The sequence below is a fragment of the Saccostrea cucullata genome, unplaced genomic scaffold (assembly GCF_032062105.1).
Source record: "Saccostrea cucullata isolate Sc308-1 unplaced genomic scaffold, CSIRO_AGI_Scuc_v1 ctg11553, whole genome shotgun sequence".
NCBI classification, from domain to species: Eukaryota; Metazoa; Mollusca; class Bivalvia; order Ostreida; family Ostreidae; genus Saccostrea; species Saccostrea cuccullata.
Window position 1 is genome coordinate 1 of NW_026928063.1, and position 26,552 is coordinate 26,552.

General features: G+C 34.2%; 1 protein-coding gene and 1 pseudogene across 4 annotated transcripts; both read right to left on the reverse strand.

Annotated features, from left to right (window-relative positions):
* Positions 1-3: 3 nt before the first annotated feature.
* Positions 4-12,947, reverse strand: LOC134276291 (tubulin-specific chaperone D-like; annotated as a pseudogene).
* Positions 12,948-13,946: 999 nt separating this feature from the next.
* LOC134276290 (mitochondrial Rho GTPase 1-like) lies at positions 13,947-26,285 on the reverse strand. 4 transcript variants are annotated; one of them, XM_062758544.1, is made up of 20 exons: positions 25,996-26,285; positions 25,554-25,694; positions 24,277-24,320; positions 23,884-23,937; positions 23,540-23,650; positions 23,268-23,318; positions 23,060-23,161; positions 21,369-21,410; positions 21,185-21,241; positions 20,904-21,012; positions 19,180-19,300; positions 18,891-18,975; positions 18,363-18,508; positions 17,885-18,071; positions 17,648-17,770; positions 17,313-17,438; positions 16,909-17,105; positions 16,654-16,722; positions 15,660-15,671; positions 13,947-15,120 (listed from the first exon to the last, which is right to left on the reverse strand). In XM_062758544.1, the coding sequence occupies exons 1-20, from the start codon at positions 26,036-26,038 to the stop codon at positions 15,003-15,005; spliced, it is 1,938 nt and encodes a 645-aa protein (XP_062614528.1). In that variant the 5' UTR covers positions 26,039-26,285; the 3' UTR covers positions 13,947-15,002. The 4 variants fall into 4 exon arrangements, with proteins under 4 accessions (XP_062614528.1, XP_062614530.1, XP_062614529.1 ...); XM_062758546.1 differs by lacking the exon at positions 15,660-15,671; XM_062758545.1 differs by lacking the exon at positions 15,660-15,671 and having other exon boundaries at positions 13,947-15,111; positions 16,633-16,722.
* Between the last annotated feature and the right edge of the window lie 267 nt (positions 26,286-26,552).

Genomic DNA, 26,552 nt, shown 5'->3' on the forward strand with positions numbered 1-26,552 from the left:
GCGAGACCTCTGTACGAACTAATTCTATCACAGACAATGGAAACTGGTGTCTGCAAAAAAATAAAAAATCATAAGGTCCAAATGTAATAATTATTCCTCCTTATCATTTATATAGGAATCATGTTTTCTTATTTATTTCTCTATCAATATTTACATTTAATGTATTTTATGATTCTAACACAAATGATTGTATTTTGGCTGGTGATTCTTTACAATTGAACACTCAACAAAATCCCGTTTTCCTCATAAAAGTTGCTTTTCTTTAAATATAAAGATGACAAACCTTGCAAAGATAAGAATTTGATGTACATTATAATAAATCAAAATATAAAACTCACTTCAAAGAGAGATTACCTTCAGATATGAGAACTTAAGGTTCTATACTTGTAAGATATTACAATAAGATCTGAATAACTTTGTGTTCTCTTCTTGAAAACTTACTGTTCTATACTTGTGAACACATCAAAACAACCTTTAGACAGCAACTGGTCCAACATTTTCAGCATAGGATAGGAAACCCTGAAGAAAAAACAAAAATTAACTAAGACCTGACAAATAACTGTCCTCTTGTTTCTTTATATGAAATTATATACATACATACCTATCTATTTTTTGATAATCTTTAAATATTTGTAACATGACTTCTCCAAAGTGGGTCATCTTCTGTAAGTCTTTACTTATAGATCTCAGGTAAACATGCAGAGAGGAGCTGGAGTTGATCACCTGTAATTAATGATAGACAGCTAAGGTTAGGAATCATCATGTAAAGGGGAAGCCAGAACTCCATCTAAGAACACTGCCTTAGAAGAGTAGTACAGATTAAGACAGAGCTGTCTATAACAAAGGCCTGATTAGATTGATCTCTGATGATGTCATACTGACCAGTGACTCAGTCAATCCTCCCACACTGACGGTCAGACCCAGCAGTACATTATACATGTAGGTGTCCAGTCCCAGTAACTGAGTAAATCTACAGAATGTGTCCGAGGGGGCAGACCAGTTAATGTCCGCTATCTCACTCCTAAAATATTACACAAAAAGTAGAACAGTTAATATCTTTTATCTCACTCCTAAAACATAAAATAGACCAGATAATATTGTCTATCTCACTCCTTAAACATTAAAAAAAAGACCAGTTCATATCTTCCATCTCACTCTTAAAAAGTTTTAAAAAGTTTTAGATGGACATTTTCCTGTCCAATATATATCTACTAAATATTCTTTGACTACTTGTATGCTAGATTTTCAATTTCTGGTCCACATGGATATACCTGGTACTTCAAAAAACTAATGATGATGAAATATCTTACCTGGGAAATATACTATGTAGCTCTGTTCTATGGGGGATACCAGGAATTTCTGGACTGAAAGAAGTGAAACAGTATGCATTTACTGGTATACATGTGTATCATGCAATCAATGATTTTTAGGCGAGTTTTTCTCTGATCGGCTGAGTAAGAGTACTAACTCATGATACAGGAACTGAGAGAACACCTGTCCAGCATGAGCTCGAGTCCGGTCAATCTTCTCACAACACTGCTGAACCAAGCACTGCATGGCTCTCTAAAAGTAAACACTGCTGAACCAAGCACTGCATGGCTCTCTTACATCTACAATAGAAAAATAAAAGAAACACTGCTGAACCAAGCACTCCCCATGGCTCTCTTACATCAAAAATAGTAACTAAAGGTAAATACTGCTAAAACCAAGCACTGCATGGTCCTTACATCTAAAATAGTAACTAAAAGTAAATACTGCTGAACCAAGCACTGCATGGCTCTCTTACATCTAAAATAGTAACTAAAGGTAAAAACTGCTGAACCAAGCACTGCATGGCTCTCTTACATCTAAAATAGTAACTAAAGGTAAACACTGCTGAACCTAGCAGTGCATGGCTCTCTTACATCTAAAATAGTAACTAAACACTGCTGAACCAAGCACTGCATGGCTCTCTTACATCTACAATATTTAATAATTAAAAGTAAATGCTGCTGAGCCAAGCACTGCATGGATCTCTTACATCTGAAATGTAACAAAGAGTAGCCAAATTCTGTAAAATTAACACTACAAAATGGGTGATGCCCCTTGAGAATGAAAGTGTTGTTTTAATAAAAATCAGCAATCCTTGGCTAACTCCATACAAATCGTAGATTTAAATGGTGGAAGAGTATTATCAAATCATTGCATTATTCTTCTGGAACTGCCTTTTAACTCATTTTAAATTTCACACTGCATAAAATTCAACAAAAAGTCACCATTCTTCCCTATCCTTGTATGTTTTCATTACAACTTTTAGTTAGTAGTATAGATTTGAAATCAAAAACCTATTGTTGCATGTAGCACAAAGTAAATTAGATTGCAAAGGAAAAATATTTGAGAAAAATTCAGTTTAAATAAAAGAAATATATCAGCAAAAATGCTTGAACTGTGTTCAAGTCCAAGGCTAGTGTGTAAATCATGAGCTACGCAAGGAACTCCAGTGTTTTCTATCGGCAAAATTGAAAATAAGAGGCAGAGGACAATCACACACTATATGAAGTGTGGGACTGGAAGACAAGACAGGGAGACAAGAACCAGCCTGTTTTATCTGGGAATCTTACTTACATGTCACTGGTGAAGAGATCAGGTTTGTTACTGACCAGTAATGATGTCACCTCTATCAATCCAGTCATGCTAGCTTCCCGCACCCTGTACAAAAAAATTCAATAAAAAACAGTCATCTTTTAGAGCATAAGTGATTGAGTGCAATACAGTGTAACAATTCCCCTTTTCAAGGTGGCTACATGTATAAACACTGTAGTCAGCTTTTTTTTTTTGGGACCTTTCTTTTTTTTAAAACATATTCTTATAGTAGTCTTTGGTTGGTACTTAAATTATATTTTGTTCAAAACAAAGTATTTTAAGTTTCCTGTCCTTAAAAAGCTTACCAGTATCTAAAGAATTTTTCAAAGAAAATTTTTCCCAGAACTATGTTGAAATCTATTCATATTATAAAAATTAGAAATTTATACCCTAATAAATAATTGAAAACAAAAGGATGAAATATCAGTTCTTAATAACTCTAAAGGGAAAAAAGTCATCGATCCCACAACCCATTGTACTGATTTTCCCTCTATCTGAAATACCCCCTTTTTACATAAAGTTTTGAATTTTTGATGCTTTTAAACACCTATTGCTACAAATATTTCTGACAATACCAGGCTCCGACATCCCCGCGGCTATCAAAAAGGTGTAGTCTGTCATGGCCGTCAGCAAAGAACCGTAGACAGCGGGGACATTGTCAGCACACAGACTGTCTGTAGGGGACTCCCCTACCCCCACTGTTTTACATACCCTGTAAGTGTAGGGATGCATTTGTAACATTCAAATCCAAAAATGCTTAAAATAAATGTATGCATAAAATTTTAATTTTACTCTCCTAGTTTGCTCATTCTTTTAAAATTTTTCTGTTTTTCAAAATTAACGACTTAGAGTACTGATGACAACATCAAGTAATACTGTTCATAGCTGAAGATTTTGTTGAAGTGACATATTGTACAAACAGAATACTATAAACCAACTTTATTTGTGAGTAAGAAATATCCACAAAGTTAGCAACCTCTGAATATTTATTGCCATGACCAATTATCAAATTATGTATTTATGTAAAACACTGCCTCTGTCAAAAAAACCCATAGTCACAAATGATTCCAAACTGAAGAATCGGGAATAAAAGATGTTGCGAATAATAACTGGGTTACAGTATTACACTCTTCTCTACAAAATCAAACATTATACAAGAGTCTAAGTGCTGGTTAACACTTATAGTAATGGCCTTGACAGCATCTCTCCAGCCTCCACCCACTTTTTCTCCTTTCTCAGTAATGGCAGTGGCCTCTATCAAACTGGTTAAAAACAACCTCTAATTTTCCTTGGATAAAAAACTTTGGTAGTGCTCCGAGAGCCAAAAAAAATCCCATTCTGAAAGAGAACAGTACCTATACAAAATCTTTGTTCACTGAAAGACTGTTTTCAAGCTATTGATTTTAAATTTAAATGTGGAATGTTTAAGAACAAGAAATTGAATATGTTTTGCCATTCAGTCTGCATAAAAGGTCAGAGCTGCCTTTCTTGTCTTTAAAAAAATTTCCAAAATTACTTCGAACAATTTTTCAAGACAAAATTTTTAAAATTTTACATCTAACAAAAAAATCCACTTCTACAGTATTTAAAGATAAACAATCATCCCTTGATAATTCTGTAGACACATACCTACAAGATTCCACATTACTCTTAAGTTCCTGTGTGTACTTGTTTATCACAGACTCTGAAACATAAACCAAAAGACAATCAATGTTGACATCTTAAATGCAAATCTAGATACATTTTTATATTGGATGAATTTCATTTTACTGAATTATGATAATTTAACCCAAGGAAAGAATATCCCTCAGTGATTAGCAGTAAGAACAGAACAATTTATTTACCCTGTTTATCTTTCTTTGGTCCCCCATCACCCTCCATGTAATACTCTCTGTAGAAGGCAGGAATCGACTGAGCTGCTGCCACCTTAAAATACAGAAATTTGAAAGATTTATCAACTTTTAAAATATCAAATCCAAATACAGCAAATGTACATTGAAAAATCAGAGTTTAACAATGTTTTAAGTTTATATTTTTTTCCAACAAGTAAATTATAAGACACTTGATATTTTATACTTAAATGTGACCTAAAACTGAATTACTCAGTGACAAGAAATTTCAACTACCGGGAATTCCTGTTCTATGTGTTGTAAACATCCATTGATCAACTCCTGCCACAAGTCTAAAAAAAAAATTAAAATTAACCATACTTACTACTATATAAAAAGCAGATTAAAATAATGCACAAGTCTGACCTGATAAGGAATTTTTAAGTTTTATTACTATGATCGGGGTTCCTCTAGTAACTTACCTAGTATAGGGTCCCCAGGGAAAGGGGTAGTTTACCAGGGACAACTTCTCTATCAGACATGTGACTGCCTTTCTCATAAAACCCCCACCCCCCCCCTGGAACAGGCGGGCTTCATTCAACTGTCAAAAAATTAGGAAGTATAACATCTAATTTCTTAGCATTAATTTCAAATCTGTAACTAAAATTTAAATTTTAAAATTCAGAAAAATGCCCAATGACAAATTACCTGTTTTCTATGTCCTTCATATCATTTACAACCTGTTTACTCAATACATCTGAAATTTGATCTGAAACACAAAAAAGTCTTTGAAAAATTTACCTAGGTAAACACGTATATCTAGGACATTTGAAATTTGATTTGATAACATCATGCATGGTAAACATTGAGGCTCTTACTTGTTCTGGTCCTCTGCAACTTTAGCGAGGGCATGTGTAATCTTTACAGCTAAAATGGAGCCTTTGCCTGGCAAAGAGATCCATACCTGTTGTCAAGGTGATCAGCCAAGGAAGCATTTGTAATACATTTAAAATTGTTATTACAAATGTTGTATAACTTATGATATAGTTAATTGTGTCAGAGTGTCTACTCAGTGAGAATACCTTGGCTTGCCATGAAATTTCTGGGTTTTTAGGAGTAAATTTATGGAGCCCTCTAGCTGATAACTCTCTTACTGCATTACAAACAGAAAAAAAAAATTAAACATTCACAAAGAAAAATAATGGTGGATGTAGTCTTAATTTGCCTGCTTTTAAATAGCTAGTCTAGCAGTGTTCCTTACCTATCCCAATGGGTGGCCTTAACCTCTAGGTGATTAATCAAGGCAATGGTGTACTCTGGAAACTGGGCTATGTACACACTGAAATCAGAGAGATTAATTTAAAACTAGGCAAAGTGAGAAAATACCCCAACCCAACCCATGTGAGTAAAATGGCAAAGTCCAGGCTATGGCCCAAGTATTTGTTGGATCAGAATACAAAATAGGAGATGCACAATGGCACTATGTAACAACAAATATGTGAAATACTACGTGGAGTAGTGGATGAAAGACGAGCCCCCCAAGTATTTAGCGGAAGGTTTGTACAGACAGAACATACTCTCCCATACAATATTTCCCCATTTTTAAGGGGGGGGTGTATTTAAACATAATGACAATTTATAAGCTATTATTAAGCTTGGCACCATTACAAAATTCTTGCAAGATAAGCAAAAGGAAAACTTCCTATAAAAGAAATAAAAACCTCAAATCCAGATAGCAGTGTGTCCTGTTTCCCACAGCAAAATAATCAGCATGTGTTAGAATATCGATACCATGTGGAAAAATCCCCTGTAAAGATATAACATATAACCTTTAAAGCATTGACTTAGGGATAAAATACTACATGGCAATGAAATATATAAACAAGCATCTCCTTTTTACATATGCCATAGAATTAAATTTTACCTGGAACAAATTAATATTATATTTTACCTGTAATCCACCAGAATTATATAAATGTCTACACATAATTTACCTATCCTCCCACATAATAACATCTTACCTGTCCTCCCACATAATAACACCTTACCTCTCCTCCCATATAATAAAATCATACCTGCCCTTACCTGTCCTCCCATATAATAACATCTTACCTGTCCTCCCACATAATAACATCTTTCCTATTGCCCCACATAATAACATCTTACCTGTCCTCCCACAAATAAACCTTACCTCTCCTCCCAAAAAAACATCTTACCTGTCCTCCCACATAATAACACCTTACCTGTCCTCCCACATAATAACATCTTACCTGTCCTCCCACATAAATAACATTTTACCTGTCCTCCCACATAATAACACCTTACCTGTTGCCCCACATAAAAACCCCTTTGTCCCCCCACATTCTCCTGGAAGGCTGCAGCAGCTGCTCTCCTCACATTGACCTCTCGGTCAAATATGGACACCTTCACCAATGCACTGTTGGGAAAACAAAAATGGTTTTAATGTGATTTCTTATTTTTTTTTTTTATCACACATGCACAATAAGACAGATTTTAAGGGGTTTAGGAACTTATTTGGGGCGATATCCTTGACATACTCTGCCAGGCCCCCCAGGTTCATAGGCTCGGGCAAATCCCCAAAGGGGACATAACAAGCTGCATCCCTCACATTGGCCCCCAAAAAAAAAATCCCCCCGCCTCTCATCATACTCCAATGACTTCAGTACAACAGGCACCACTGAAGATGTCAGACAATTATATCAAACCAGAATAATAAAGACTCAACAGAGTGAGAAATTCATGGAAACTAACTGTTAATCTAAACTAAATTTACCATTAACACTTCATCTTGGAAGACAAAACTCTCCCTAGCAACTTTGACATTTTTTTTTTTATTTGAATACACTGCAGATTTCCTTTGTGGTACTTATTGCTTTGTCTTCGGGAAAAAATTTTTTAAGGTCAAGAGGATTTTGGAGCTTTTTTACTTTCCTACTAAATAAATCCAGATAGACAACCCCAAATTTTTCTTGTGATTTTCCCTGAAATCATTTATTGCTATGTTATTACCGTCAGGAAGCCTCTGGGGGGCAGTAACAAGCCTCTTCTACCAAGTTCTGCTAAAGTAAAAACAGCCTAAAAAAATACAGCAATAGTTACATGTAATTTCTACCATAACAAAACAGAGGGGCATGCTGAAAATAATTGTATAGCCCAAAACATATAAAATAAGACTGATATGATGATTTACCTCCATGCCAGGCCCCTTCCGTTTCCTGTAGTGTGAACAACTGAAGAACAGACTCCACAACTTCATCTGCCAAATCCCGAGGTAGACGCCCCGTGACTTTAAACTGAAAAAAAGGAAATGTTTGGAGCTTTTTATCAAGAGAAGATGTATATTTTATGAGCATTTCATTAATGCAATTTCAAACTCTAGCAAAAATAATAGGATATGACTTTTTAAACAAATCATTATATTAGCACCCTCTTTCCTATAATGGTACATGTATGTAATGCATACTTTGCATTATTGTTTTAAGCCATTTGCAACAGAATAAAAGCTACAGAATATGAATAATACCACAAATTTAAATTATGTCATTAGAAGGAGATATGTATACTGATAAAACCTAACTATGCATGAAAAACATATATTTACCCTTTTGCAGCTGACCATCTGACAATTGTGTCTTTGTCTTTGAGTCCACCAAGCAAAGTCTCTGAAAAGGATGATTTTTTTTTTTCAAATACAAAACAACTGAAATTAAAACATATCTTCATACAGGTAATCATATTTTGATTAAATACATGTATATGTCTTTATGATATTTTGTAATCTGATTACATATTGACTACATACATCTATTTTCCTTATCATATTTGCATAGATTACACTTTTCCCCTTCATTTTATATTACATTATGTCTGACCCGTCGTGTCTTCCTTGTCATGATCGGGCAATAACGGAAAAATACGTCGTCAATTACCTATGACGTCCTCCAGTTCCTCCGGAATATCATATTCCTCCTCCTCTTCCGCTACTTCCTGTCTCTGGGTCACGGTCTGCTGAACAGATCCCCCCTTCTGAAGATTGTCCATCAATGAACGATTACCACGCTGGTATCTAACAAAAAAAAAAACAATTTTAATGTGATACATGTAACCTAGAAAGAGAGAGGGCTAAAATAGGCTTTGCCTGCTGCCCAATCCCATTCACTTATATGAATAAAATTTTGTATAAATAAAAAAAAAAACCTAGAAAGAGACATCTGGTTGAAGAGGGTTTTTACCATTGTGTCTTCCTAATCTGATTACATACCAAAAAGAATGATATCCAAAACTTCAGAACTACAGAAAACAAGAGGCCCAAGGGCCACAAAGCTCCTATAAGTAGTTCACCCATTCTGACAAATAACATATCTTAGAAATGTTCTGTTTACTCTGTCTAAATCTGGGTCCATAATGTGTACAAACTTCTTCACATTATGGAGATTTTTTGTGTTTTAATTTGATAAATTGTCCCCCTTCTGTACTTGAGCAAACTTGAGTTTCCTTAACCAAATATGCTTTACACCAAGGTTTTAAACTATTCACCAGCCATTGCAAAAAGATGTCAGGATGTGGAAAAACTAGCAGACAAACAGATGCACAAACTTTGATTCAAAATATAACTCAAGTCTTTGGCTCAGGTGAACTCAAAAGTAAACACACTATAAACAGACCTCCATGTTGCTATCCTGGCCTTCAGAAATGTCAGTCCCAGCCTTTGAGTGACCTTGACAGAAGCCTTCCTCAGCAGTGTGTTGTTGTTTTTTATTCAGTTCTAGCTTCTCTACCACATGAAAATTTGTAAAAGCTGGAAAAAAAAATGGAATTTGATCAGGGTTTTTTTCATTGCCTAGATATCATCTAAACACCTTATAGTGAAGTTAAGTGAAAAATGCTTATAATGACTTAATCCTCACATTGAAATGAATTTCATTCCAAAATAATTTTAAAATACTTTTTGGGGATATAACACACTGCAATTAAAATGAAGGAAAATTTTCCCTTTCCCTTTTTGACATTTTGTACTAAGCATGTTTACTGCATCTCTTTGTCTTACCATAATGTAGAAAATTTCTTCTCTTTTCCCTTGTTTAAACAGTAGAGCCAACATGGTCAATACTCCACTGACTTGATTGTTCCCAACTATTTTTTCCACTAAAAAAACCCACAAAGCATGCCCATTCAAAAGTGAGGTAAGAATTCTCTTATAAAGCATTCATAATCTCTTGTATACAGGGTTTTTTAAAAAGGATTTGTAATATTAGTTTTAGTTGTTATAAATTCCATTATTTGTACTGTAGAGAATATGAACATACTGTTTGCATTGTGAAGAACTTGTAAGGACCAGTCCAGGAATTCTGGTAGTTTTTCTCGTTTGACATCTAACGCGTCCAAAATTTTGGAAAAGGCGAGGTATGTTAGCATCTCGGCATTTGTCATTTACTGTTAGAAAAAAATCTGTAACAGAATCAAACCAAATTTAAATAATAGGGCAGGGCTTCACACCCACCTTTTGGTATACACGGACCAGGTCCCTCAAAATTTGGGGAAAAAATTCCTAAACATTTTTGTCAAATTAAAAATTTTAAACATACTTACATGTATTAACCCCCCCCCCTCCCCCCTCCCCAAGAAAAAATATTTAATCGTGAAAGCCATTTATCACTTTAAAAAGTATACTTGAAAAGCTAAAATTTACAGAACAAAAAGGTCGGAAAAAAAATCTATATTTAACAGACCAAACTTTTTTAATTACTAGACAGACATTTTTTTTCTTTTATTTTCATATGAAAAAAGAGACTGAAAAAAATGTGGGGGGGGGATTTTTACTGTTTAATTGCACCTTAAATAAATTAAAAATTAGATTATTAAGAATAGTTTTATTTAAATGATCAAGTTACTATTTAAAATTTTCCCTTAAAGGTTAGTATAAAATTGCATACAATTTATTTCTTTTTTTTTCTTGACATTTGATTCATGCAAATGAAATAGATAGTGTCCAAGATTTTACTTTAAAATATATTTATTTATTTTATAAACTAACTTGTAATGGTTATCCTTGTTTAATAATGAAAAAAATTTCCCCCCAACCCAATTATTTTTAACCTATCTATAGATCTTTTATTCCATGACAGAGGAAATTCGAATTAGAAATAAACGATCATGACAGGGTTGTTTTAGATTAAAATTAATCATGCATTACTGCTAAATGGATCAAATAAAGGATGTGTGTGTGGAAAATTAGGTCGTATATACGAGAAAACGTGTTTGGGGAAAATTTTTTTCCCGCATGAAATCGGGAAAAATAGCAATTTGTGCCATTGGGAATGGGTCCGATTTTTCCAAATTTGGGGGTGACGGCCCCATTGGGGCTTGTGAAGTTGTAAGCACAACCATAAGTCTTAAACCCTTTCTAAAGGATTTAAGCATTAGAAAGGTAACTGTCATTCTGAGAATACATTTATGGCACTTCTTACCTGAGCCGTGTTCAGGATTCGTCCATCACGGTGCCTTTTTCTCTCCATCCTGTGACGGAATATTGCTGTCTAGTCTGGCCATGTCAAAAGGAATCATACACACCACAGACAACCACAATAACAGCATGTAACGGGTCTCCCAAGTCTAGAAAATATTTTTTTTAAAAATACAGTACAGTCTGGCCATGTGCAAAGGGATCATACACACCACAGACAAATATTACAATATAAATTGGGTCTCTCAAGTATATTTTACATCCATCTTTTAATGCATCTCAATAAACTTTTTTTACAGCATATTTTCACCCTATCCTATTTTATTGTATACAGATAAATAATTTGCATGTAATTGAACTCAGAAGATTGATGACTTTAAAACTGAAATGTTCCCATACAAATAAATAAGGTAGTACAAGTCTGATCAAGTTTAATCTAGAAATCAAATAATGGACATTATCCCCTTACCTAAGCAAATTTTAGTCATGGGACTCACAAGTACTTGTGGCCAGGACCCCCCCCCCCCCCCCCCCTGTATTCAACCCTGGAGCTTGTTGGACATTTTTTCACAAATTATATTTATTACACTTATTTATCATGTTGCTTTTACCTGTCCACAAATCCCTGTGATCGGACTATACAACTTTAACAAAGACATGAGCTTCAAAGCTCTTTCACCATTATGTGTTAATTAACTGATTGTGATTTGTTTGGAATCATTTTTTTCATGGAGGTCAATGATTCCCCAGTATATTATTAGATTTTTATATTTCACATAAAATACACTGTACCTAAAAATCCTGCGGATCTTGCTGACTCATTGCTGACAGAACTGGTTCTACATCTGACACTTCATGTGGAAAATGGCGAATGACAATCTTAAACCCCCTCATCTACGTGAAAATAAAGTTTCTATTTTCTAGTTTCGGTTGTGATACTGGTATATATAGAGCACTCGAAATTCAGGCATCATTCATTTATTTTTAAAACAATTTCCCCTTTTAAAATGAGATATAAATACTTATAAGCCTCCTGTTTTAATGCAGGGGGGAAATTTGGGGTTTTCTTACAATATCAACAATCTGCATCATAAAGGATTTTAAAATAAAACAAATTTTGTTTATTTGTTTAAGAAATTTCACTTTATACCCAACATTTTTTTTTTTAAAGTGAAAATAACTTATTCAAGCATACCAAGGTGTGGATCAATAAAGGTGGTGGTCCTGTTCTTGATACTCATCAACAATGACTAAAAAGGAAAAAAATTCAGTCACATATTAAGTGCATTGTACATCTTGTAACTTATTTCATGGCTACTTTGGGGAATAGTCTAGCGGTTGTCCCTTGATAGCTGAAGGCCCCAAACAAAAGGTTTTTTTTCCAGATATTTCCACTACTTGGGACAACAACTTGGCCATTTTGCCCACAGTCTTATGTAACAGAGTTAAAAGTGGCTATGTGTTTTACATGTAATTAGTGCGTCCATCAACTCCATGCACCTAATAATTCTACCCAGTGCGTTAACCCTTTAGCTCAGTCGGTAAAGCATTGTTTTTTAAATCTGAACGTTGTATGTTCAAGCCACAGTGTGGACACCCCTTAGCTATATATAGTCAAACATAATATATTTTAATAAATTTGTTATCGTATGTCCCTGTTACATACTAAAAACTTTAAAAAGATTTTGAAATCTTCAGTTCATTTAAAAAAATAAGCAAGATAAACCAGTATGAAGTAAGTATTATTAATCTGGGGATAAATTAAGCCTGCAGCGACTTCAAAATTGCAGAGATAATTCTGAAGGAAAACAAACATGAGTCATCGCAAAATAAAACGATGCATATTTACAAGTGAATCTTTCACATGACGCCTCTCTCGCAATTTGGTCATTGTAGATGTTGCCTAGAGACCCAATCAGACCCTTTACTTCTTCGATTTCTTTAAATTCCTCCAGTACATGTCCTTTTTCACAACCCTGATCACCATTCATGGCGTCCATGGAGGCCGTCATCTTGGATTTTTGTTAATTCGTACCTTGTTGATTCGCGATCAAAAGTGGTCAAAATTTGGTTCGTTTTTGTGCCATATCTAATCTATACTGATAAGCCATTTTATATAAATATGTATCGTAACAAAGGCACATATGCAGTATTTTCAATACATATAAACTTTAAAGATCCCTCAGGGGCGGTGGATTTTTTTTAGTCAAAACACACTGGTCATACGCAACACGTCTAAAGTAAATAAAAATGAGAATCTATCAGTTTTCCAACTCAAGGTGTCCATTGGCCACAATGCTCACCTGCAGGAGTAACAATTAATGTCCCTTTTTTTCCATCAGCATTCAGTTTTTTCCTGTTTATATTCCATTTCAAAACTAAAATTTTATCATCCAATTGTAGCCAAATCCTTTCACTAGGGAACACAATTTGAAGAAAAAATTAAATGAATCTATACTACCTCAGCATGCTTCCATATAAATAATAAGACAGATCAATGCTTTGCTGTTCCTAAGAAGAATTAGAAAAAATCTGTTTGCCTATAGTGGTGGCCCTACTCTAGGCCAAAGGATGATGATTTGAAAAAAAAAAGCAACATAAGTCTTCACTACCTGAAGATGCCCCCATATAAATATAATTGAACATTGTCTTGCTGTTCTTGTGAAGAAGATTTTTTAAAAAATTTAAACATGTATATACCAAACTGTCCAATTTCTGTGGTTTTTGTTGTTTTCTTCCTCTTAACTTATCATCTCCAGTACATGCCCAGAGTAGACTTGCAAAAGCTCACTTTAGTAAGAAAAGCTCATACATGCGAGTCTTAGGATCAGGTGAGCTAAAAGTTCAGTGTGAACTGCTCACTTGATTCTTTGGTTCTACTGATTTAAAAAAAAATGTGCATTTATATCATTTTGCATAATCTGTGAGGTAAAATGTTGTTCACACACAATACATGTACTTCAGCATCCTTCTTGTACATACCTGGTATATAATAAATAAAAATCATGTCATATATACATTACTCTGTTTTATCTTTATTCAGAGGTACTTTACAGTGTTACAGTAAAGTGATGTAGAAACATGCATACATACATCTAGTACCACACCCATCTTATTTTGCAGAATTGAAAAGTGAGTTTAATACCAAAATATTAAATTAAATATAATACTTACATAAAATCTTTTTTGTATATTTTTTACATTAAATGGCTAAATCAAAAAGCACCTGGCTTCAACTTTAACAGAGAGAACTAAGTTAATTTATTCTGGATTTACATCATGATTTCATTGATTTTCATACTTTATACCCAGTGGTCCATTTACCTGAATTTTTTTTTTTAAGTAACACTGAAATAATGAAGAATACAATCAATATTAAAAAGATGCCGTACTCGAGTTACAATGAATGCAGTATACTTATACATCTCTTAGAGTTGACAATGCTTAACGAAAGACTTAAACCAGGTTTGAGAAAGGAAACCTATTGGTCGAAAAGAAAAAGCATCTTTTGTCAACTATTTGCCTTGTTCAAAGACTTTTTACCTTTCTGAATACAATTGCATTGCTTCAATTACATGCAAATATGTATTAACCAATGAAATTGTGTACTCAATGTCATATTTCAGCGTAAAATTAAATAATGATAAATTATCCTTGGTTTGACCACAAAATAATGATCTGACATCAAAGTGCATGTGTTTATGAATTGAGAACTCCCAGAATATCATACACACATTGTACACAACAGTAAAACCTATACACAACCAAATGGTCTCAATAACAGCAGTGTTTAAAATATCCACTGTCAATACATGTAGTTCTACTTTAACATGACATGGATTTAGACAATATCCTTAGTCACTGAAGGATGTGAAGATCACTGGTTTCGTGCAGAAATAATCTGCATTTAACAGAGATCCCTTAGACATTTCACAATGTTTCAGTTGACTGTTCTTTGTAACTCAGGTAATTCAATATCAGCATTAAACTTAATCACATATCATGAGTATAATCAATTTCATCTCAATACGACATCACCAGCAGATACTAAAGATGTAAGTTGATTATTAGCTAGAGGAGCGAGTCATTCGATACGCTAGAAATCCCAGCCCGGCTAAGAGTGCAGTGACTAGACCAATCTTCAGGTAAAACTTCTCGTCTCGAGATATGATCTCTCTTACATGCCTACAAAATAACAACACACTTTTAAAAATCAACATTTTTGATGCATATTTTCAAGGATTGAGCATTGCTGTGCAGTGGCCAATGGCTTGAAATAAAAATCCTTTTTAACCTTTACTTGAACAATCACTTAATCTTTATTTTTCTATATCTCATCACATGAATTAATGAATAAAATGCTGAATTTTTACTTTATACGTGGTATTTCTAAAATATAATAGCTACCAAAATTTTCAAGATTATTCATTTTTTTAATTTTTTACATTGAGTTAATAGGAACCAAGAAATGAATGCTTTTTAACATCAGATAATGATGACAAGGTGCCTTCACATATATATTCTTTAAAATCACACAATTCACAAGCAGAAAGTACAACATCAAATGAAAACCACTGACATAAACTTTTTCACACTGAAATAATCATGGCCTCTTAAATTCGCAGAGGTGAAGAAAAAGAATTGATATCATACTGAATATGTTAGTCGACTCAGAATGTTAATAAGATGCATAGAAAAGTCATTCTATATAATATATTACTTACAGAGCACCACATCTGTTTCACAAACCAAAATAATAGTTACAGTATAACAAGACTGGTTATTACAATATACTTTAAAGTGGCAGATTAAAAGGGGACTGAACTTTTGCCGTTTTTTAAAAGTATTGTTATAATGAACTAAGAATGTGGAAAATTACCCTTGTACTCTTTAAGTATGGACAATATTGGTGAAGATTTAAATTTATATCAATTTCCGAACAAAATTCCAATAAATTTTAGAGCTGCACAAAACAATATAACCTTAAGTTTAACGGTCCTCTAATTGCAAATAAAACAAATCCTAATATCTAAGCATGTCTTAACAAGAGGCAAGAACCAAACATAAACAAAGAAACAAACATAATTAATTGGGACAATAAAGGAGGGATTTTCTTACAGTAAACTAAATACTTAAACATATGGTTCCTTTTTCAATCCCTTTGAAATACATATGTAATATTGAAACTTGATTTTCTTTACTTTAAATCAAATTAAAATTAATTTTTCAGACTTTTTAATCTTTAAGCCAAAACAATCTAGGCACTGTTTAATTGATTTCCTGCAACCAAAATTACATTGCTGAATTGGTGTTTCCCTAATTGTAATTTTTATTTGTTAAATGAAAATAATGTTTCTGTTTGCTATTACATGTATTACACAACCAACAGTGTCATCTACATGCACATGGCACTCCCAATTTCTATAGCTTTAACAAGGGAACATTTATCAAAAACTAATCTCATTGTAGATTTATCTAAAGCTTAAATAAAATCTTATTGCCCATGTTCTTATTTGAAACAAGAATTTCCAAACAAGAAAACTAAAAATGAAAAAAAAAAACACCTGGTGACGCATGCATGTACAAATCAAACCCCCATGAATATAGAAAGAAGATACAATAAATGGAATAGATATATGTACAACTTGATAATACTCTTGTTACAAAGCACAACATGCAGAATACACCAATAAATACGGGACAGAGAGACTGAGAGACCTTAATCTTTCTTGTAGCCAGAGTGGGTTCTGCTGTACAAGCAGCATATGGACCAAACGTTTCAGGTTGCTGAAAAAAGGACAGGGTTACATGTTTACAACAAAGTAAGCAAACGAAAACCCAGAAAATATCACCAGGCTCGTTACTCATGCTTAATGAGAACACCTTAGAGAAATGATAAGAATATCGTAAGACTGAATCTACTGTTTCATATTTAACACTGCAGCTGTATAGTGATTGAGAGCGGAGACTTACGGGTAAGCGGCCATGGTCGCCAGTTTGATGTACACCTCCTTGTTGACCTTGTCTATACATGTAAAGCTCTGGGGAGGGGGGAGTTTGTACTTGTTACAGAACTGGGCGGGGGTCATGATGTAGTCCTGCCTGATGGCCGGGTGCTCTGTTTTACAGGCAACCACAAGAGTTGGTATACGACTGTCCAGAAAATGTTTCTACAAGACAATAAACCAGTGGTTAGATACTGTATAATACATTCATATATTATGTTTTGTCTCAATACTTTTATATTTTCTCAAAAAGTTGTATCAATCTAGATGACGGAAAAGGTAAGATATGAAAACAGAATGATTTTCTAGAGTACATTGATATGGATTATCTTGAAACCTGTGAAGGAGGGAAAATGTAAACGTATCCTTTACCAAGTACATTCTGGCACAGAATTCAAATGTGCGAGGGTTGGTGACATCGTAGACTAGACAGGCCACATCACAGTTCATCTCTGTCGGGTTCAACATGTCACTAACGGCCACGTCTACCTCATGGAGCTACAATTAATCAAAGATACACAGCTTAATAAAAAGATTTGTCCAATTATATTAAACTCCAAAGATACTTATTCACATGCAGAAAAAAATCTATGGTTTTAAATATCAAAAATGTCTAAGTACCATCATTAAGGAACACAGAAAATTGTAAATTAATCATCCAAATGCTTCTTCACATCTTACTAGTACTGTATTAATTGGGAAGTTACCAGTAAGTATTTCTCCTGTCCATACACCTGAACTGTGTTAATGGTGAAACTTGACAAGTGTTCCTTGTTCAAAGTGGCCACATATCTAAGATTCCTATTTAAATGGCCTTGTAGTAAAGATGTCTGAAAAATTTCAAAAGTGATAAAATAATAAGAAACAAAAATATTCATAAAAAAGAATCAAAACTTATAGTGCTCACTGAATACTAATCTATGAATGTAATAAAATGGCAGTACCTTTCCCACTCCTTTGGCCCCTAAAACATGACACCTGAACACATTCCTGCTGGTCTGTTTCTTTTCTAAGTCTATTTTCTTGTCTCTTGTCACTGTGACAGCTGATAACTGACTGTCGTTAAGGTACCGATATCCTAAATAGGCAAGGTACTCTATTGTCCTAGGGACATCTAAAAGTGTAGTTAACCTGCAATATATCAAATCAGTGATTACTACTCATGATTCAATCAATGCAAAGAACCTCATGCATTTTACATTTGAACAAAGATACCTGCAATGCTAACATGAACTGCACTTCCCTTTCATTCAAGTCTTCAATATAATTTAAGGAAACTACTTACTTTGCAAGTCGACAGACTATACATAGATGCAAAATTTTATTAACTCATTAAAAACTAACTTCTACCTTGAGTTCAAGTGAGCTAATATGCTCCATTTAAATCAACAAATAAATGCTTATAACTTTTCCAGTACTTACTCCCATTGAGCTAAATATCCATGTAGAGATATCCAGCCAGTATGATTGGTACACACGGTATTGTTTACATCCGGACCCCAGGGCATCATGGGACATGTACTGAACAAGTTCTGTAACTCTGGTGGAGACAAATGACCATCATTGTCCTGAAATAATAACAAAGTAAAAATTCATGTTACCAAGTTAGTGAATCAGGCTGAGTTTATGGTGTATACATGTACAGTAGATAACAGATAAGATATTCCCTAACTCATGAGGCCACAGAGTATATCAACTCTCTTATTGCACCTGGCAAGACTAAGACAATGATTAAGTGTCTATAAGGACACAACATACAACATCTAGTGCCCCCATCAGAACTTGAAGCAGAAGCCTTTGAAAGTCTGAGACATGTCCTCAACAAACATATAATGATGGTAACTTATATAAATTATCATCTTCATAATTACTCACAAGAATAGAAATAACTACTAAAACAAAAAGTGGCAATACATCTAATGTATGAATGGTACTCTTATAAAATCCTACCTCATCATATTTTTGGAATAAAATCTTAAGAAATTGTAGACCTTGAAAAGATAATTCTGTTGTGCATCCTAAACCAACATGAATCCTGAAACAAAATAGTTGAGTACATGTACATTTATCTTAAAAAAGAATTGAATCAAATCAGATATTGTACCAGCACGTCACTAAAACAAAATAACAATATAGTTATTTGTTCAGCAAATTTTCCACTTTCCCAGTGTTAGATTTAGCAAAGCATGAATCAGTTTAACCGTGAATAAAATTTACTACTGACAAAATAAATGGTTACTTTGGTGATAAGTATTCTTTAGTGAGTTGAAGGTTGTCATCATAACCAAAGGCTCGTAACACAGTCCATGTGGTCTCATGTCGGCCTCGCTGTATAAATAGTGTGTGTAGAAACAAAAATCCTGCAAAATAAGAAATGTGTGTAAGAACAAAAACCCTGTAAAACAATGAGAAATAGCAACAAAAGAAAAACAATTTAATTCTATTATGTTAGAGCACAACATTAAATATTAATTTTAAACAAGAGGCCCAGGGGCCACATCACTCACCTGAGCAATTGGCTAGGAAAAAGCACATATTAGATCAGAACTGAAAGTTTACTGAGGGGTGGGGGGAGGGCTTGAATTTTAACCCCCCAGGGGGTCATGATTTGAACAAACTAGAATCTACACTACCTGAGGATGATTCCCTATAGATACCACTAAGCATGACTTTGAAGTACTTGAAAAGAAGATTTTAAAAGGTTTCCCTATATATTCCTATGTAAAACTTTTATCGGCCATTTGGCCCCACCCTACCCCCGGGGATCATGATTTGAACAAAGTTGAATCTACACTACCTGGGGATGATTCCACATGAGTTTCATCTTTTATTGTCTCAATGGTTCTTGAGAAGAAGATTTTTCCTAATATTCCTATGTAAAACTTTGATCGGCCATTTTGGCCCATCCCTAGCCCTGGGGGTAATAATTTGAATAAACTTGAATCTACACTACATGTAGATGATTCCACATGAGTTGCATCTTTCCTGGCCAGTGGTTCTTGAGGAGAAGATTTTTAAAGATTTCTCCTACATATTACTATGTAAAACTTTGATCGGCTATTTTGGACCTACCCTAGCCCCAGGGTTAAGATTTGAATAAACTTGAATCTACACTACCTGTGGATGATTCCACATGAGTTGCATCTTTCCTGGACCAGTGGTTCTTGAGAAGAAAATTTTTAAAGATTTCTCCATATTCCTATGTAAAAATTTGATCGGCCATTTTGGCCCCACCCTAGCCCCGGGGGTCATGATTTGAACAAACTTGAATCTACACTACCTGAGGATGATTCCACATGAGTTTCATCTTTCCTGGACCAGTGGTACTTGAGAAGAAGATTTTTAAAGATTTCTCCTTCAAACTTTGATCGGCCATTTTGGCCCCACCCTAGCCCCGGGGGTCATGATTTGAACAAACTTGAATCTACACTACGTGAGGATGATTCCACATGAGTTTCATCTTTCCTGGACCAGTGGTTCTTGAGAAGAAGATTTTTAAAGATTTCTCCTTCATATTCCTATGTAAAACTTTGATCGGCCATTTTGGCCCCATCCTAGCCCCTGGGGTCATGATTTGAACAAAGTTGAATCTACACTACCTGAGGATGATTCCATATGAGTTTCATCTTTCCTGGACCAGTGGTTCTTGAGAAGAAGATTTTTTAAAAATGCCATTTATTTTTCCCTAATTCATAATTATCTCCCCTTGGAAAAAGGCGTGGCCCTTCATTTGAACAAACTTGAACCCCCTTCACCCAAGGATACTTTGTAGCAAGTTTGGTTGAAATTGGCCCAGTGGTTCTTGAGAAGATGAAAATGTGAAAAGTTAACAACAACGACAACGACGATGACGACAACGACAACAACGACGACAGACAACGGACAAATTGTGATCAGAAAAGCTCACTTGAGCCTTTGGCTCAGGTGAGCTAAAAATTCAGTACATTGAGCGTTCAGGCTGACCTTTGAGAGATAAACCATTATTGACAACCCCATCAGAAATGTTTCTCTTTACTATGGCCTTTACATCTTCTAGTGACTGGGCGTGGAGTGGGGCATGGAAACATTTCAACTGTAAAGTACAGGCAGAGCAGATTATAATGCACACAATTCATCAATCCTGATTACAAATAGATTTATAGAAGACATATTCTATTTCTAATTCTAATTACAAATTTACAAAGAAAAGAATAAGAGAAGACTTGTTCTTTTCATGAACATATTCAACACTGTTCAAAACTTACTTGAAATAAGTTCACTTCATCGTCATTTAAAATAGAGTCATTATCTAAATCACAGATCTGAAATCAATCAAAAAAATCATTATACTCCATACTGCATCTTCTGCAAGATAAAATTATACTGGATATACTGAGAGTGATTCAATCTGATTCGTGAATACAAATATCAAACCTTTGATTATCATACCTTAAATATTCTTGTCAGAGCTTTCTTGCACTGCAATGTTAGCTAAAATGGATATGAAAAATTTGTTCAATATGTCACATACATTGCACAAATAATTGAAATTTCACAACCAATTTCCTGATCAACATAAAACTTTTCTCCAAGGCCATCTCAAAAAAATTGTTTGGTTGTCCTCTCCTGTCTGACTGACTAAAATGGCCCGACTCGAAACCTTTTTTTTAATTCCAGGACATGATATTTTATTCTTTTTATTCCTCTTCTTTCATCTACAAAAATGTTGAAATTTTCAGGAAAAAAGATTTTCCCACCTACCCAGTATTCAAAATTAGCGTCTGTCCGTCGGTCCTGCGCCGACGTACAAACGGAAGGACTCATGTATAGTATAACTAAATGAATCCTTGAAACGATTTTGGGCAGATGATGATTTGCCAAGAAAGAAGGCCTATAAATATGTTTTTTTTCCATTACCCGACCGACACATTCAAATTGCTACCATATCTGTGCCAGTTTCAATCAGCTGATGCAATTTTTATAAAGAATGTTAACTGTAACTTTAGTTGAAATATAAATATGTCATCCTAGTCAATCTTCACTTAAATATGAAGAGGAATGATCATTTTTATATCACCTAGCATTTCCTCCCCCAATTTGTTTAGCTTCAGTTTCTATTAGCTGCAATAATGTAGCCCTCTCCGATTTTTTTATCTGATGTTTTCTGGAGAGGGCTACAATTCCACAGCATCTCCGTAATGGTGCAAAAATACATGTATTTTTTAAATACGGGCGACTGCTGGCAGAATAAATTGTTTTTATATTCAACTTACTTCTAATAAGATGAAATTTTTATTCACTGTCAACATCATAGCCCGTTAAACGCGAAAACCATGTAAAATAAATCTTTGTGCCTTACTCAGCAGCCAAGACAGTTCAAGCATGATGTACTGAGACTTGCGCTTGAAATTTAGAATAATTCAATAAAGCAAATGTTGATGATTATAAATAATTGTGATGAATAGTAACACTAAACATCGATAAATAAAATCATTCCAGTTATTTTTTTCGTAAACAACAATATTTAGGCTTAAAATAAGGTAATTCCAAAGAAATCTGCTCCCTATATATCCTTTATCTCCTTGGCTGTCCCAAAATAAAATCTGTCAAGGTCAGTCAACATGGCGAATAAATTTAAGTTGTGATGTTGACATACACGAAAAATACGGACATATGGATTGTTCTGTATATTTTTGGATTGATTTATGTCTGGGATAACTACATTTTGGAAGTCCAGGTAAGACATATTAATTAAATAGCCATTTACTGACAATTTGAGCTGAAATCCGTGCGGAAGTGAATCGCTGCCGCATTGCACCATTACGGAGATCCTAAGGAGTTGTAGTCCTCTCCCACCCACCCCCCAAAAAAGGGAGAGAGCTACATTATTGCAGCTAGAAAGGAATCGATAAACTTACCAAGATTGTCAATTAAAGTTTATTTTCCCAAAATATTTGATGGTATTATTTTTGGGCCTATGAGGCCTTGGAAGGACTTGTGTAGACCCTTTATCAGTTGGCTTTTGGATCCACAGAAAATAATTCCAAATTTCGAACACTGCACCTACCTACTGACCTAGTAATTCTATCGTGAGTCAGGAGAGGGCAAGCAAACATTCTTTTAAATTTGGCCCCACTTACCTCTTTTTCCTCTGAGTTGTAAACAGCTGCAGTTGGGTGTAGGACAGCCTTTTGTGCATAGTAAAACATCTCACTGATATTTTTTAAGGTTCTGGCTGAACACTTAAATTGGAAAAACAATTTTTAATTAAATTAAATCACACCCTGAACAAATTGTAAATTTAATTTATATATTCATTATCAGAAGTTATGTGCTTCAAACAATCACCTCAACACAAGTTTCCACTTCAGCAAAATCATTCATTATTGGTCGCATCACCTTAAATAGCAAAGCGAGTAGATAAATATTTCAGCTGAAATTCATTCAGGAATGATATTAGTTAACAAAATTCCTTTATAGGGTTTCTTAGTCTAAAACTATCATGTAACATTCATTTTAGAAAACTGCATTGTATTTGGTTTTTGCATATTTTGACTAGTTATGATGTAAAGAACACAAAATTAATGTGTCAAAGATAATAGTAAGATGAGAGCTCAGACCTCCTCTGTGCTGAAATCCATCAGATCACACTTGTTTCCCACCAGTATAACAGGAGTCTTATGATCCTCCCCGAGGTGATTCCGAATGTAAGGCAGCCAATAAGAGGTGATCTGTCAATGGATTTATAGAGTTAATGACACAAACATTAAAAAATATATATATAATATTCTCTTGTATTATCTAATGTAGACATGTTCTAGACTCCCCTAGATCTGCACAACAAGAACACTGAACAAATTATTGTTGACCCTCCCTTGATAATCTTTACTGATTGAGCCTAAAAATGACTGTTACAAAAAGTTCATCATAACTTTTTACTTCAGTAGCACAAAAAAAATCTTACCCTTTCAATTGAGTCATCATCATCCACAGAGTATATGATGCAGACCACATTGGACTAAAAAAGTTTTAAAAACATATATACTTGAAATAAATTTGGAAAATTTTAATTCTTTGTCCTCAATCTTTATGTCAAGAAGTTATTCATAAAATACACTATGACTAAAAATGTTTTGCATAATGAAAGAATTCTCTCTGATGGAAATATAGACCAGAAAATTCATATCTCTTGTATATTAGGTTCGCTGACCCTCAAGTAAGAGATATACTCTTCTGACATACTTGCACTGTAAATTATGTTGAAATTCTCTGGATTTTAATAATATATTAAATTTCTATTGGTAAACTATTAATGTTAATCATTCAAAAAAATTTACACAAGTGTTTGAAAATTCACCTTTGACAACTCTTCTTGAAGGACATCTTCATCTTGCTCTTGAGCTAAAAATAAACTCAATAATGATATTCTTCAAATAAACACACATTGGAATAAGTTTGACTTAGAGCTATAGTACACAAGGCAGGGTTCGACATTAACATTAGTCCGTTAGTCTCAGACTAATACATTTTCCTTCAGACTAATAAAATTAGTAGCTAATTAGTCCGAACGGACTAATAAAGTTTTCTGGGGGAAAAAAGAAGTTACTGATGTTCGACAACTTTCAATGGAAAACCCTGTATTTATTTTTAGCTTTCTAGCTTCTTGGCGATGTTATGTAATTCTGAGTCAATTTGGCGCTTAATTTTAGGACTCATTGGTATGAAATTAAACATTTTAGCGATCAGGATTTAGTATGACACATAAAGAAAGATGTCGGATGTTTGGATGATGTAATCATGTATAGAGAAAAATGAATGAGATCAGGAATACAATCGTAGTTCCTGACTGTGCGATTTCAACGAATTCTTAATAAAAACATTTTATATAAATGCTTTGTTTATTTCAAAAAAGTATAAAAAGTACATAGCAACATAAATTCTATTTATCTATTTAATTTTTAATGGACTCATAAAATTGCCCGCGGACTAGTAAAAGTAAAGAAGCACTAGTCCAGCCGGACCAAAGCCTAAAAATGTTAGTGTCGAACCCTGCAAGGTGCGTGGGATTACAGGTTTGACATTATGTATAACAGAAAACATCTTCCCTTGTCAAGAGTTTCTGATCCGCTCTGCTCCAAATAAACCTTTGACCGAATAGACTAAGTTTGACAGGGTTTACTGTCATGCCATCTAGTGAGATTACACATTTTGAACTTTACTGACCTCTGCTACTGGCCAATCAGAGTAAACGTCTTCAACAGCGAATTCGAGATAATATTGGAAGTCGGTAATATATTCAATGTAACTCAACTAAAAAGCTGAGACAATCCTTTAACTGGGCTATTTAATGATAAAGACGTTATCCTTGGGACTAAAACTGGCATGTTTTCTGTTGCAATTTAGTTTCAGGTTAAATAAAACAATAATTTTGATTGGTTCATGCAAACTTGCATGAGGCCAATCAGAGAACGCATTTCTAACCCCATCAAACTTGGTCTCTTCGGTCAAGGTTTTATGTGGAGCAGAGCGGATTAGAAACTCTTGACTCGGGAAGATGGGGATCACAGGTTTGACATTATGTATAACAGAAAACTATAGTTATATTATGTGTGGTGACATGTATGTATAACTTACAACTATAGTCCACTATATGTGTGGGAACTCTCTCTGGTGTGACATCTGCTGGAATGGTTATTTCCTCAGCTTTCGCTGGAACTTCATCTGGAAACTCTTCACTCACCAAAGTTAGAATCAAAGAAGTCTTCCCGACACCAGCTGAACAAATCAATCATAAAATATTTTAGTTTCAGTTTGATTAACGCTTTTGTAGATGGATAATATAATTATATCTACAGCAAAAAGATTTCAGTTATTGTAAGCATGGTAAGATTAACTACTAGTACTAGTTTGAGAAGGATGCAGGGATTGGAAACAAGAGGAAGCATCCCTATCTATCATCCTACTGTTAATGATTATGCAACTTCATCAACTGCAACTCCTCACTACATTGTATTATTTAAGACATATAATTTCATTTAAATAGTTATAAAGAAATAGCAGTAAAAATCATGCTTACGATCCCCGACAAGTAAAATGCGAACTTCTTTCTTCGATGTCATGGTTGAAAATGAAACCAACAAACTAAACACAGTGCAGAGGAGTTAGAAGGTCATCATTTATTTTCTAATTCCTCTGCTGTTGTGGATATGATGAGTAAAAGCAATGTATAAACATATCAGTTTAATTGTTTACCAGATGAGTATCAAATAACCAATTCGATGTTCACTACATATTTAAGTAAAATCAACACTTTTCGCAAGACATGTGAGGTTCCATTGAAAAAAATTAATCGTCGCCATGTTTGACCTCTCTGAATTTTAATATGAATTAGAGGTAACTCGAAAAGTGTTTCCGGTCTCTGTGCGCATATTCAGTGAACCAAGAAAGCGTCTGCAGCAACCAAGTTGAGTGGTATATATCTGACTTTCTGAGTCATTTCATTTTCGTCCAAAAACAGAAAGGTATGTGATAAACAAACCATAAAAACCTTTGTGTCTAAACAAGGTCAACATATAAAAAAAACTACACACTTTTAAAATATGCGCGGGGATTTACTTAGCCCGAATTTCCTCT